Raw genomic sequence first — 12992 nt, 5'->3', positions numbered from 1 at the left:
CACAGAATTCAAATAGACATGCACTTGGTACTTAACCATTTACTTAAAAGATCAGTCCAGAGCCCAGGAGAAATGATCCATTTCCAAGGAGCTGATCTCCAATCACTAGAAAACTTTTCCCACAGAGCAGCTCTTGGCCCTGAGACACGGCACAGACCACAGCGTAGGGAGCGATGACGTGGAAATCACTTTAATGTCTGCATAAACAAATGATCTTGATTACCTGGGTATTTGTAACCTCTCTCCCTTCCGAGTTCTGCTTCATGAATCACAGAGTGTACTTGACCCAGCCTGGGTCGGCTTGACAAGAGGACGTGGTATTTCTAGACGCAGTTCTGGGAAAGCTTTAAGTTTATTCATCTTTTTCTCCCATTTTTACGGAGGCTTTGCAACTATGTTTCCGGTCTTCGGTTATTTGTGGCACGGTGACTAAATTAATAGAACATTTTCAAGGGCTTGGGAGTTGTGGGTAGAGGGTCTTTTAAAATAATTTATGAGAACTGAAGCAGAACAAAACATCACATCTTTTGAGTGAACTAGCATGAGTGTTGCAACGTCTTTTAAGATAAATGCCAAAAAAATTGTAGTGTTCATAACCATGGCTGCCAAATACTGTGAGATTCTGGATTTTAGGGAATAGGCTCTGTTCCCTCCCCTCCCCCCAATCTTTTCTTCTGAAAACTGTTGAACCTAGGAATAGAATAATGAACTTTCACCGAGACTCAACACCAGAAATGGTTTGTAAGGGCTTTTCTTTTGCCTCACACATACGCGCGCACAGACAGAATCAACAGCTAACATGTTAGGATTATGAAAGCGCTGGTTGTGTATTTTAATTGCCTGGCATCTTATCTGGAAAGAAATCCCACCCAGCATATCGCTTGTATTTAAAATAATAACAAGATGCCTTTTATCCACAGTCTAATCTACCTGATGACGTCTTTGACCACGGAAAGGCAGCTGAGGAGAAAACGCCCCTGTCTCTCAGCTTCAGTGACCTGCCCAACGGGGACTGTGCCCACACCCCCCACGCAGCCGGCCCTCTGTCCACCGCAGGCTCAGCAAACCCAGAAATTACCATCACCCCTGCAGAGCGGAACCACAGCAGCCTGGCCTCCCGGAACGAGGGCTCGGATGACTCCAGCTCAGCATCTTCTAGAAACTCCTCCAGAGAAGGCCAAGAGCCTCAGCCACATGTGGAGGAGGACACAGACGGGCCCGGGACCCCCCTGTTCCTGGAGAAGGACGTGGCAGAGGCCCTCTTACAGGAGTCTGACGAGGCCTCGGAGCTCAAGCCCGTGGAACTGGACACGTTTGAAGGAAACATCACGAAGCAGCTGGTCAAGAGGCTGACCTCAGCGGAGGTGCCGGGGGCCACGGAGAGGCTGGCCCTGGAGGGCTCCGTCAGTGGAGAATCCGAAGGCTGTCGCTCCTTCCTGGATGGAAGCCTAGAGGATGCATTTAGCGGGCTTTTCCTCGCCTTGGAGCCACACAAGGAGCAGTACAAAGAGTTTCAGGACCTGAACCAAGAAGTCATGCACTTGGATGACATCCTAAAAGTAAGTACCATTTTAGGGAAATCAGATTAGGTGCGGAGAGAGGCGTCTGAAGCCAGCTTTCTCTCGGAAGTAGTGTGTCTTGCTGTTTCATCCCCTGCATCACAGAACTGAGGGACGGTCGTCATCTGAATGGCACCGACTTTGAAACACCAGGAGTGCGCGTTCGTTTTTATTTCCCTCACACAGATGAGTTTCCCCCGAGTTGGTTAGGAGTTCAGTCTCCAGCATGCGGAAGGTCTGAACCCCTCCAGCTCCGGGGTTAGTCACTGCAGTCCCAGAAGGGAGCTGGAGGCACTTTGGGATCATAATCTCCCTGAGATGCTACCGGAGAGAGTCCCTTTCTGACTGAAGTCAAGAGTGAGGCAACTGTGATGTGGGAGCCACGGGCCCGTACCTCCCCTCTCCCTCTCCCACACCCCTCAGCCCTCCTCCCCCTGCACCCCTCGCCCTGCCTTCCCCTGCACCCCACACCCCACCTCCCCTTGCACCGCCCCTTCTCCAGTCTGGTCTGGTCCCAACCAGTGAGTCGGGACTTGGAAGTCCTCATCTCCTGCTCTAGAAACCAGGGACCCCCACCACCACCAGAGCTCGCTCTCTCTCAACCTCACCCCTGCTCAGACAGCTCAGGGTCGAGCGGGTGGGAGAGGAGAGCCAGAGGGATGATCCCCTCAGGCAGGAGGCCCCAGGAAGGAGGCTGCTGTTGCCACACCAGAATGTCTGTGCTGCCACCGGGCATAAACTTTCTAAAACACTGCCCAGGAAGACAGAACCTGAGTTTTGTCCCAAATCCCACGGCCTCCTCCTTGCTCTCAGCTTTGCCACTGTGGCCTTGCTATACGGAAGGCGAAGTGACTCCTTTTTCCCCAAAAGAGCAGTTCCTTGGGGACCTGACCTATCAACGGGGCTAGAAAATAAGGTGCCGGGGGCTGGCTGAGATTCCGCCCACAGAAGGCCGTGCCATCCCCTTGTGCGATTGTCTGTAAAGCGTGATCTTCTCAGTGGCACGTGGGAGCACATTTCCAAGGCTTTTCGGACTGTCTTATCCTTCTCGGTGGTGCTCACGACCTTGGAGGGGGCTTGTCCCCAGGGCACGTGAGACTTCCTGCCCTGACTCTCCAGGTCCTCCAGCACTCGTGACAGACCAAGAAGCAGGCCAGGGCGCCCTGGCTCTGCTTTCTGGAAAATACTTCTCCGAAGCCCCAGCTCAGGACTCCTGCACGGAGGCTGCTTGTCTAACACTGCAGTGAAAACATCTTGTGCCACCTCAACAGACTCTGGTCTGCAGAGTTGACCAGCTTCGCTTAGTGGGCAAAAGGTGTGAAATTTAAAGACACAACTGACCCCCACCTCCAACAGATGCCTTAGAGAAGCGAGTGCGGAGAGCAGCTCCCATCTGCAGGCATCTAGATGGCTAAGATAGCGGGGTCTGCCAGCGAACCCTGAGCAAGCCATCTGTGAGTCATAACAGCCTGGGGGTCACAGATTTCTTTCCAGAGTATTATTTCCATCTGCTGTTGTTCCAAAATGATCCTGCCTTGAAAATCCTTAAGTGTTGGGCCATCCCTTTGTTAGGATCAATGTTTAAACGCATCCGTAATGGGTGAGGTTAAGTTCGGCAGATAGCTGGTTAGGAAAGAAGAACCTAGAAGTAAGTTGCATCTGGACTGGCACCCTCTCTCTCTCTCTCTGAGATGGAAAACAGCGTTTGAGTTTAGACCTGGGGCAAGTGGCTGTGGATCCAGCCAGAATTGAAGCATCCGCTAGACAAAGCTTTCTCTTTTTCCCCCTTCACATTCCTAGGATGCTAAGCCTCTTGAGGATCAGAGACTAAGTGATGCAGCCTCTGGGACGGAGATCACTGAGGGTGAATGAAACAACTCTGATTTAAAGACCAAAAGACGGTTTCCCCTGTGCTTTTGTGCCATCTTGAGTCTCAGAGACAGACCCCTGCAAGGCGCTGCCTGCCTTGTGTTACGAAGTCAGCAAGGAGAGCCAGCCAGCTGGAAGGAGGGCCTTTGGTTCTTGTGCCTTGCAGGACCGGTCCTGTTCACTCCACCCCAGCGTCCGTCCTCTGGAATACTGTGGGAGGACGTCTTTCCATCTCTGTGCCCATAGCCACTGGCCTTATTCTGTTTGTCCTGCTTCTGTCTGTGTTTGGCGATACAGAATCCTGCAGCCCCAGAATGGGTCCCTTGGGCAGCTTCTGTCTCGGGACCGCGCACACATGGCCGTGTAACGTTACGGGTCGGTTATATTTGGCCTTGACGCCGTGGCTCTTCAGACTCGTCTGCTGGTTGTGTTTCCCTTGGGGCTGAGCTCCAGGCAGAGGGGGCTAGAGCAGTTCTATCTCCCAGGGCTCTCGGGGCTATCACAGTCCCTCAACTTCCCAGTATAAAACTTCAGGCAGAAACAGAAGGAATCCTAGAAAGCGCCCCGTGTGCCCATCTCCCGCTTCCACGGTGTCAGCTCAGAGCTGGTCTTGGTTTTTCTGTCCTTCTTCCTGCTTCTTGCTCGCCAGATGATTTTGGAACAAGTCCCAGATGCTGTGTCATTTTACCTATCGTTGTACTTTTTTTTTTTTAACATGAAGAGTTTAAATGCATTTTTCTTTCTTTTTTTAACGCCAACCACAACAAAAAATAAAAGCTTGAAAAAAAAACCCCAGAAAGTGTCGCCTCTGAAGTTGAACGCTGCGTGTTGTGTTTTCTGCCTCTGGCTATGTTGATCTCCCTGATGCCTTCTGCCTTTGCAGTGCAAGCCGGCCGGAACCCGCAGCCGGTCTTCCAGTTTAAGTCTTACAGTCGAAAGTGCTTTAGAAAGCTTTGACTTCCTGAACACCTCTGATTTTGACGAGGAGGAGGACGGCGATGAGGTTTGTAATGTTGGCGGAGGCGCGGACTCGGTATTTTCGGACACCGAGACCGAGAAAAATAGGTAAGTGTAAAGTTAGTGCGTGCTGACACCTCTGCGGTCTGGAGAGTGGTTCTCTGTCACTGTCCGTCGCCTCCCAGGCCCCTCCCAGGAGGGGAGAACGTCCCACAGGAATGGCCGTTGACTTTCAGCTCCCTTTTACCGTCCAGGACGATGTTGACGTATCATTCACCTCTTTTGTGCTGTTCAAGGAAAAATGAATTGCTTTTCTTCCTCATAAATGAAAGGGACGTGTTTGTGTGTATGCGCGAACGTCCTGGACGGCTCGGGGCCTGCTGCCTGACCCCAGTGTAATTAACTCCACATTCACTAGATGCGCTGTGTTTCCGGAGGAGTCCTACTGGGTGGCCCTTTTGTACTTGGTTCTCCTCCGTCTGGGTCCTATTTCTAATCTCTGCATTGTGTTAGTCTCTGCCTTTTCCACCCCTTTATCTCTTGCGCCCTTTGACAAAGTAGTTCCAGATCAAGATTATTGGTGCGCATACATATCAAAGCCAGGTTTCAGCCCGGGCACATATTTCCCTTAGAACGAGGGATGACCGACTCGTGGCTGAGACCTGATTGCATCTTCTCTGACAGGCAGGGGTGAGCGGGAGGGGGCGATGAAGGTGAACTCCTGTCACCTTCTCCATCAGGTTTCTTGGACAGCCAGAACTTGTGTTTGGAGCTAGAGTCTGGGGTCCATTCTGTGACTTCACTGGAAACAAAGCAAACATAGTCGAGCCTACACGCCTTCATTAACTGCTGGGGAAGAAAAGATGCACACACATACTTCCCCAGAGGAAAGCATAGATTTCCACCATCTTTACTGCTGATGTGTTATGCAAACAGGTTTTCCAGCTACTAGGAACTCCACCTGTCCCGTCTTTTGCAAACCTCCCTAGGTGATGTTATAATAACATTTTTGAGGGCTTTCTTATCCCTGGAGGGGTTGTTCTTTCAAAATCAGGAAACAAAAAAATGAGAAACAGATTTATCCATTGAGCAAAGCCAAGGGCCTGGCAAACAAAATTTATTCAATAACTGGAAGGCTGATGTTCTATTCCTACATTCTGTGCTGAGATTTTTCTAGCCTGATTGAACTTGTGAAGTGCTTCTAAACCAAAAATCCGTCTACTCGTTAGCGTAAGCTGTTACATGGTAGGTCAAAGTCAGACCTCAGTCTAAACTTCCATTTTTGCTGTCGTCAGAATCATTGCTACAACAAAACCATCACGGGTTTTGTACATTTTGTAGACCATTGATATTAAATTGTCTAAACTGATTGACTTTATGTCATCAGCGGGATTAGGTGAAATTGTGGAAATTGTGTGTGTGGGGTGTGTGTGTGTGTGTGTGTGTGTGTGTGTGTGTTTTAAATATGTGCTGATGGCCGGGACACAAGCAGAGTGCTTTCCCCTTGGAGGTAACAGTTAATTGGAGGAAAATTTTCAAGGCCTCTAAGCTCAGGTGCATGATTTTTCTAAACCCCAGGTGCTGGGCAGGGGGTTTGTGAACCCAGAAGCCACTAGCTGCCCGGTTGCCGCTGGCTGTGTAACAGGACACGGTGGTGAATATCTGTGCCAGTCAGCCCTCCCATGTGTGAAATGAGACAGCTACTCCCTCTTTCCCACACAGATTAATTTTCAGAACAAAATTAGATAATAGAGGCAACAGATTTTATTTGTAAGTCTAAGTGCCCGTCACGATACAACTTGAGACAGCTCCACGGCGAGGCTGAAGCCAGGCATGAGAGGCAGAACCCCAGCTCCGCCTGGGAAGATCCAGATGCCCCCTTGTAGCCTTTGTCTGGGGCAAAACATCATGTCTCCTGCTGGCAACTTTCTCCTTTTCTTCAAGGAGCAATTGATCTGAGGCCAAGAAAAAGCCTTGACTTTACTTCTTAATGGTCTTGCTCTTGGGGCGACCACAAATACAGAGGACAGTTTAATCCCAGAAAATCTGGCAATTTCCCATCCACAGAGCAAGCAAGTATAACAAGCACAAAAACGAGAGCCCGTCTCAAAGACTCCTTGGTGTGCCGGCTTTACAAAGGGCTCATTGTGCTGGGGCAACAACCAGAGAACTCTGGGAGCAATCTGTTTGCTCCATCTTTTAACAAGGCACATGGGCTGACCAGGCTGAACCAAGAAGCAGCTTTGGAAAGGTAGCTCGGCCTTTCGAGGCGGGCTTAGCGAAAGTCTCCCATTCAGTGGGTGTCAGAGGGGGCCTTTCTTGAGTTTTGTTGAGGTGACCTGGGGTTTCCATGCCAAAAGAAACTAACATCTTGCTCCCCTTCCTGCTCCAGGACCTACAGAGCCACACACCCTGAAGCCAGGGGGCACCTTAGCGAAGCACTGACAGAGGACACAGGGGTCGGGACTAGTGTGGCAGGAAGCCCTCTGCCGCTGACCACGGGGAATGAAAGCCTGGACATCACCATCGTCAGGCACCTTCAGTACTGCACCCAGCTCGTTCAGGTAGGACTGCTGACCGCGTGCCTCAGAGCCCAGGCCGTGGACACACCAAGGTGGGCTTCTTTTTTCAGTTATGCCAGAGAAATGAAAATTCAGGAATAAGAGAACCGTCTTCCTTTGAGTTGGGGCAACTCAAACATTCTCATGGGCATGGCCATCCTCCCTGAGCCCTGGGTTTTTTATCATAAAACCCAGCTCTCCACACGTTATTCTTTTTTTTAAGATTTTATTTATTTGAGAGATGGAGAAAGAGCAGGGGGAGCGGCAGAGGGAGAGGGAGAAGTAGGCTCCCTGCTGAGCAGAGAGCCTGATGTGGGGCTCCACCCCAGGACCCTGAGATCAGGACCTGAGCTAAAGACAGACCTTAACTGAGTGAGCCACCCAGGCACCCCCCTTAGCTCTCCACACTTTAAGAGGTCCTAGGTTAGTTCTTGATGTCAAATCATTTGATAAAAGAGAAGAGTCATGTGACTAAGGAAAAATTTTTGTGTTCTGCCAGCTACAAATGAATGGACTTTGAAAGTGAGAGTTACTGAGCGTCCTTTGGTGTACACTTGTCTCCTGACTTGGCTTCCTGCCCCCGGACAGCTAAAGGCAAATTGCTGCAGCACATAACCCCAGCTTTCCAGATCTGGAGTAAAGACTTACCGGCGATGAGAAAGAACACTTTCATAGGACATTATCATTACCAGTTAGCTCTCCTTCTGGGGCACCGTGGGCCTTAATTTTCTTTTCATTTCAGGTTGTCTACCGGTTAAGGTTTTACAGTAGTGGAGCACAGATTTGGGAATTCTTTGGTTGCAGGAAGTGCTTTAGCTGTCTTGACAAAGCATTTTCTCCTGAGCATCTATTTAAACGCATCCTCCGTGCGTGGTTGCGTCTGCTCCAGCCTGCTGGCACGTGTGGGGAACAGGAGAAGAACGTGAGCAAATGTCAAGGTCTGCAGGGGGATTGGCCAGGCAGGAAGGGGGCCAAAAAGGAGGAGTCATGGGCGCCTGGGTGGCTCAGTGGGTTAAGCCGCTGCCTTCGGCTCAGGTCATGATCTCAGGGTCCTGGGATCGAGTCCCGCATCGGGCTCTCTGCTCAGCAGGGAGCCTGCTTCCCTCTCTCTTTCTGCCTGCCTCTCTGTCTACTTGTGATTTCTGTCAAAATGAATAAATAAAATCTTAAAAAAAAAAAAAAAAGGAGGAGTCATGCTCCTAAGAGCAGGGGACCCACTGCAAGATAGAGGAAGGGACAGGAGGAAGGGGCCGCAGAGGGACCAGAACTGGATTAGTGTGCTGCTTCTGTAATATACTGAGGCAGTGTAGCACATGCTTCTCCTCCCCAAATAAAGAGCCACAGAGTCACCTCAGACGCTGTGGGAAACTGGTTGGCAATGAGGACTCTTGTCACTACGTTGGCCACCATCCCCGTTGATCTCTTCTGTTGACTGCCGAATTGGTAAGCTGTTTACTGCAAGCCGTTTACTGGCAGCCTTGCAGGAGGTGCTTTTTTTAGTTTTTTTTCCAGACCAAAATGGGCAAGGACTGTGATTTACTTCTAGCTATTCTCTATTCCCCAAGCCCTTGAATGAGACAGTTTTCACCATTCTTCGTCCTTGCTGAGCCTGATTCTGGCCTGAGCCAAGGACCCATTTGCCTTTTAGAGGGAAAGTCATTTTTTTTGTGAAATGTAGGAGAATTGTCTTCTGTAAATGAATGGATGTTTTCTCTCGAAGAGCAATCAGCAGACTATGCGGTGCCGTGTTTTTGTGTAGACTCAGGCCATGGTTATCACACATCAGCTCTTCTGTGGAGGGACATCAGTGCTAGGAAAACAAAAGAGGTAGATATAAAAGATGTGGAATAAAGTAAGGATTAGAAACTTAATTTCTAACTCCCATCTGCTGCTGAATCGGTGAGTGAATGCCTTCATTTGGCATGTAATTGCAAAGAGATAAAAATGAGCATTCCATAAGAATCATAATAGTTATAATTATGCACCAAATCAGTTCATTTCTCTTGTATTTACTTGCAGGAAAGGCATCAGTACAAAACTGTTTCACGAGACTTCTGAATTTGAAAATCCTATTTGTGTGTTCTAGGGGATTTAGTTCAGGATGCATCCTGCCTTCATGCCCACCACGTGACTGGGACAGGTCTCCAAGGGACACAGAAAGGACGAGAACATCCAGGCAGCCACTGACTTCTCCTCTCTCATGCCCTTTGCTCTTGTGACCTGCATGTAGGTGCAGTCACTTGCTATGTATTTGGCCTTGGGCACATTACTTGATCTCTCTGGCCTCAGTTTCCTCAGCAGTAAAATGGAATACCAAGGGACACCTGGGTGACTCCGTGGGTTAAGGGTCCAACTCTTGGTTTCGGCTCAAGTCATGATCTAAGAGTCATGAGATTGAGCCCCGCGTCGGGCTCTGCACTCAGCTTGGGATATTCTTTCTCCTCCTTCCTCTGCCCTCTATGTGCTCCGGCACTAAATAAATAAATAAAATGCTTAAACTGCACTATCAACAGTACCCACCTCACAGGGTGGCTGTAGGAAATCACACGGGCTAATACATGGGCTCAGACCAGCGCCTGGTACATAAAAAGCACTCATTAATTAGAACGAGATAGCCTTGATTATAATCATGATTATTATACAACATGTTCTTAATGTTCAGCTTGAAAACAAGGAACTCAATCCATGCTGTGAAAAATTACTACTTGTGAAATAAGTCTTTCTTTCTGTTAGCACAGAATTAAGCAGCCTAAATATGCCTTCATGATCTCAAAGAGGATTTACAAGATTTACGATACATAAAAAGCAAAGGCAACTTTATCAGAACCTTGCAGCTCTGTTATTGAGAACATTCCAGAATCTATGCAGACACGGAAAAAAGGTTATAAAGCAACAAAAACATGTGTGATTTCATCAGCTCTTGTCATCGGCCTGGAATGAGGAACGTTCTCAAGCCGGAACTCAATCACTGCGCGGGTTGAGTTTGCCTGACCGCTGAGTTAGGAAGGAGGCTGTTGGGCCAGGAAACCTCCATTGACAGCAGAGGAACTGACCCCCTGGTTCTGTTTGTCTCCTCAGCAAATTGTCTTCTCAAGCAAAACCCCATTTGTGGCGAGCAGTCTCTTAGAGAAGCTTTCTAGGCAAATCCAGGTGGTGGAGAAGCTGTCAGCAGTCAGCGATGAGAACATAGGGAACATCAGTTCCGTCATCGAAGGTAAGTACGTGCGTGTCCCACCTCTGTGCCCGCGCTCGCCGGCCGCATCTTGTCCCTGCTGCCTCAGGACTGCAGGAGCGCATGCTCGGGCCATAAGATAGAGGACTGTCCCCTCCCCCGTGTGGTCTCCTGAACACCTCGGAGTCCAACCAGCAGACACTGTGTTTTCTAGAGGGCCGGCCAGCCCCGGACGTCAGACACTAGTCCATAAACAGCCCCAGCATCCACCGTGTAGGCCATTTCACAGACTTTCTCTGCCAGAGAAAGGGGACCCTGGCAGGTGGCTGAGAGGCAGAAAAAGGGACCAGACACTCGGGGTGTGAGTGATTCGTGTCTTCCCTGCTCTCAGGTGCCCCCAGGCCATCACAACCACACACCAGGGACATGCTGACCCTGGGATGCCTGGCGTGATACCCTTCCTGAGTTCAGTGTGAGAAGCCCCCGGCCCCGCTCAGACTCCTCCAGCCCCCTCCAGCTCTGTTCAGTGCCTTCAGAAAACCCGCCCAGGTTTCGTTCTCTGAGCCTACCCCATGTTTTGCTGCCAAGTTACCAGAGAGGACACAGTGAGAACATCTTCCAGAGTAGAGCTGCTGTGTTTTCTCTCACTGAAAGCAAACAGTTTTGCTTTTGCTGCATGTCCTCCGTTGCCCAGGCTGGAGGGGTCATAACTTCTGGGTCCTTTGGAAAATCTGCCCAGTACAGAGAGATCTTGTAGTTCCGATTCAACACTACAATTTTTAGGGGACGCCCGGCTGGATGGCCTGGCCATTGGTGGAGCCCGAGACTCTGGATCTCGGGGTCGTGAGTTCAAGCCCCACACTGGGTATGGAGCCTACTTTAAAAAAAAAGTATATATATATATATATATATATATATATATTTTTTTTTTTTTTTTAAAGAGAGAGAAAAGGGGGCCTTGGTGCCTGCCCCACTCCCACACAGGTTCATCTCTTCACCTGCTTCTTTCAAAACGTGCGACGTGGGGTCGGGGTTGCTCTCTCTTCCAGCCATCCCAGAATTTCACAAAAAGCTGTCCTTGCTGTCCTTCTGGACCAAGTGCTGCAGCCCAGCCGGTGTCTACCACAGCTCAGCCGACCGAGTTATAAAGCAGCTGGAAGCCAGCTTTGCCAGAACCATCAACAGAGAGCACCCCGGGCTTGCAGACCCAGGTAAGGGGCGGCTGTCGGGGAACAGCATCTCTGCCGTTTGACCTGTGAGCGAGCACCAGCGGGTCCCTCCCCCGGGACAATGACTGACTCTGCAGAGAAAGCAGCATCCGCTCAGTACCATCTAAAAAAAGAAAGACTTGGACATGTTTTAAATCAGAATATCAGCAGTGACTTTTAAAAGCTCTGTGTTTCTATATTGCTGTTTAGGTGGTTGTAGGCTTTTTTCATTAAAATGCCACCAATCTGAGAGTGCCACGGGAAATAACCACTTGGGAAAAGCTGTTGGGCGATTTCCACTAAAGCTAGATGTACCCCTACCCTATGACCCAGCAATTCCGCTCCTAAATATATCAAGGAAAGTACCTGCTTATACTCACAAAAAGGACAGGTCTAGGGAAGTTTGTAGTAGCTTTATTTACAAAAGCCAAAAATCAGAAACAATTCAAATGCCCACCTGCAAGAAAGTGAGTGTATTTTGTGGGTTTATATGTGTGTATGTAGATGTGCATATGCATAGTATCGTATCTATGTATTGTGCTTAGATCAACAGTAACAGATTCCCACAGTAGGAGATTACACAGCAGTTTTTAAAAAGAACCAATTACTGCTCTAAGCAACGTGTAGATGAATCTTACAGATATTTTGTTGAGTAAAAGGAGCCAGATACAAAAAGCACCTACTAGATCATTCCATTTACATGATGCTCAAAAACAGGAGAGGCTAATTCATGTGGATGGAAGTCAGATTATTAGTAACCTACGGTGGGAAGGGGCACAAGCTTACCTTATGGGGAGCCAGGCGAGTTCTGCACCTCGTCCCTAATGGTGGTGACAGGTCACCAATGCGAAACTCACCAAGCGGCATGCTGAGGACCAGCTCAGCTCCCAGACTCCTCTCTGCCACGTACCGCAGTAAAACATGAATGAACGGTCATGTCTCTTCAAATCTGCTTCCCATCTTTCCCTTCCAAACAGTGTTCCGAACCCTGGTGTCCCAGATCCTGGACCGGGCTGAGCCACTACTCCCCTCCAGCCTCCCTTTGGAAGTCGTCACCGTTTTCCAGTATTACGGTTATTTTACCAGCCACGGTGTGAGCGACCTCGAAACTCACTTGAACCAGCTGGCCAAGCAAGGTGGGACACGTTCTTTGTCACACTGTGCAGTGGCTCCCTTTGGAGTCCGCTCTGGGCTTTTTAGGTGTAGTGTTTAGTGAGGGGAGCCTTTTCATTTCCCCCAAGTCCACAGCTGGGTTCAGATCTGCCTTTTCAGTGCCTTTTGGACCCTTAACATTAGTGAGCCTCTTGGCAATGAAGCGGGGGTTTACTCAGAGCATCTCAGTCACCCAGCAGGGGTGTAATGTTGATGAGAAGCTGTTAAATGATTTACCGATGTCATTTCTTTTCTTCAGTAATGTACTGTATTCGCCATTTGTGGGATCAAGCCTACAGTGGGGACTATTTCAGGTGCCCTTTTTGGTGGTGCTTTCATAGTATAAGCAGAAGCGAGATTCACAAGAAGGCAATGGGAGTTGTGCCCTGGTGGCTCAGTCGGTTAAGCCTCTGCCTTCGGCTCAGGTCATGATCCCAGGGTCCTGGGATCAAGTCGCACACTGGGCTCCTTGCTCAGCGGGGAGTCTGTCAGTCTGTCTGTCTCTCTCTTTCTC

The 12992-nt window shown here is 49.4% G+C and overlaps 1 protein-coding gene across 5 annotated transcripts in view; it reads left to right on the top strand.

Moving 5' to 3' along the window:
• Window positions 1–12992, top strand: part of RIPOR2 (RHO family interacting cell polarization regulator 2) — a 213105-nt gene that overhangs the window by 183991 nt on the left and 16122 nt on the right. For 4 of the 5 annotated variants that reach the window (XM_044260084.1, XM_044260093.1, XM_044260089.1 and 1 more), the window contains 6 exons: window positions 921–1559; window positions 4312–4493; window positions 6778–6949; window positions 10025–10160; window positions 11168–11329; window positions 12304–12462. In XM_044260084.1, coding sequence (XP_044116019.1) covers window positions 921–1559; window positions 4312–4493; window positions 6778–6949; window positions 10025–10160; window positions 11168–11329; window positions 12304–12462 — 1450 coding nt within the window. Of the gene's footprint in view, window positions 1–920; window positions 1560–3359; window positions 4176–4311; window positions 4494–6777; window positions 6950–10024; window positions 10161–11167; window positions 11330–12303; window positions 12463–12992 lie in introns of those variants that run through there. The other variant, XM_044260103.1, reaches the window with a different exon arrangement.

Source organism: Neovison vison, chromosome 1 (assembly GCF_020171115.1).
Source record: "Neovison vison isolate M4711 chromosome 1, ASM_NN_V1, whole genome shotgun sequence".
NCBI classification, from domain to species: domain Eukaryota; kingdom Metazoa; phylum Chordata; class Mammalia; order Carnivora; family Mustelidae; genus Neogale; species Neogale vison.
The sequence above is the reverse complement of the archived record's forward strand: the minus strand, read 5'-3'. Positions and strand labels throughout refer to the sequence as shown.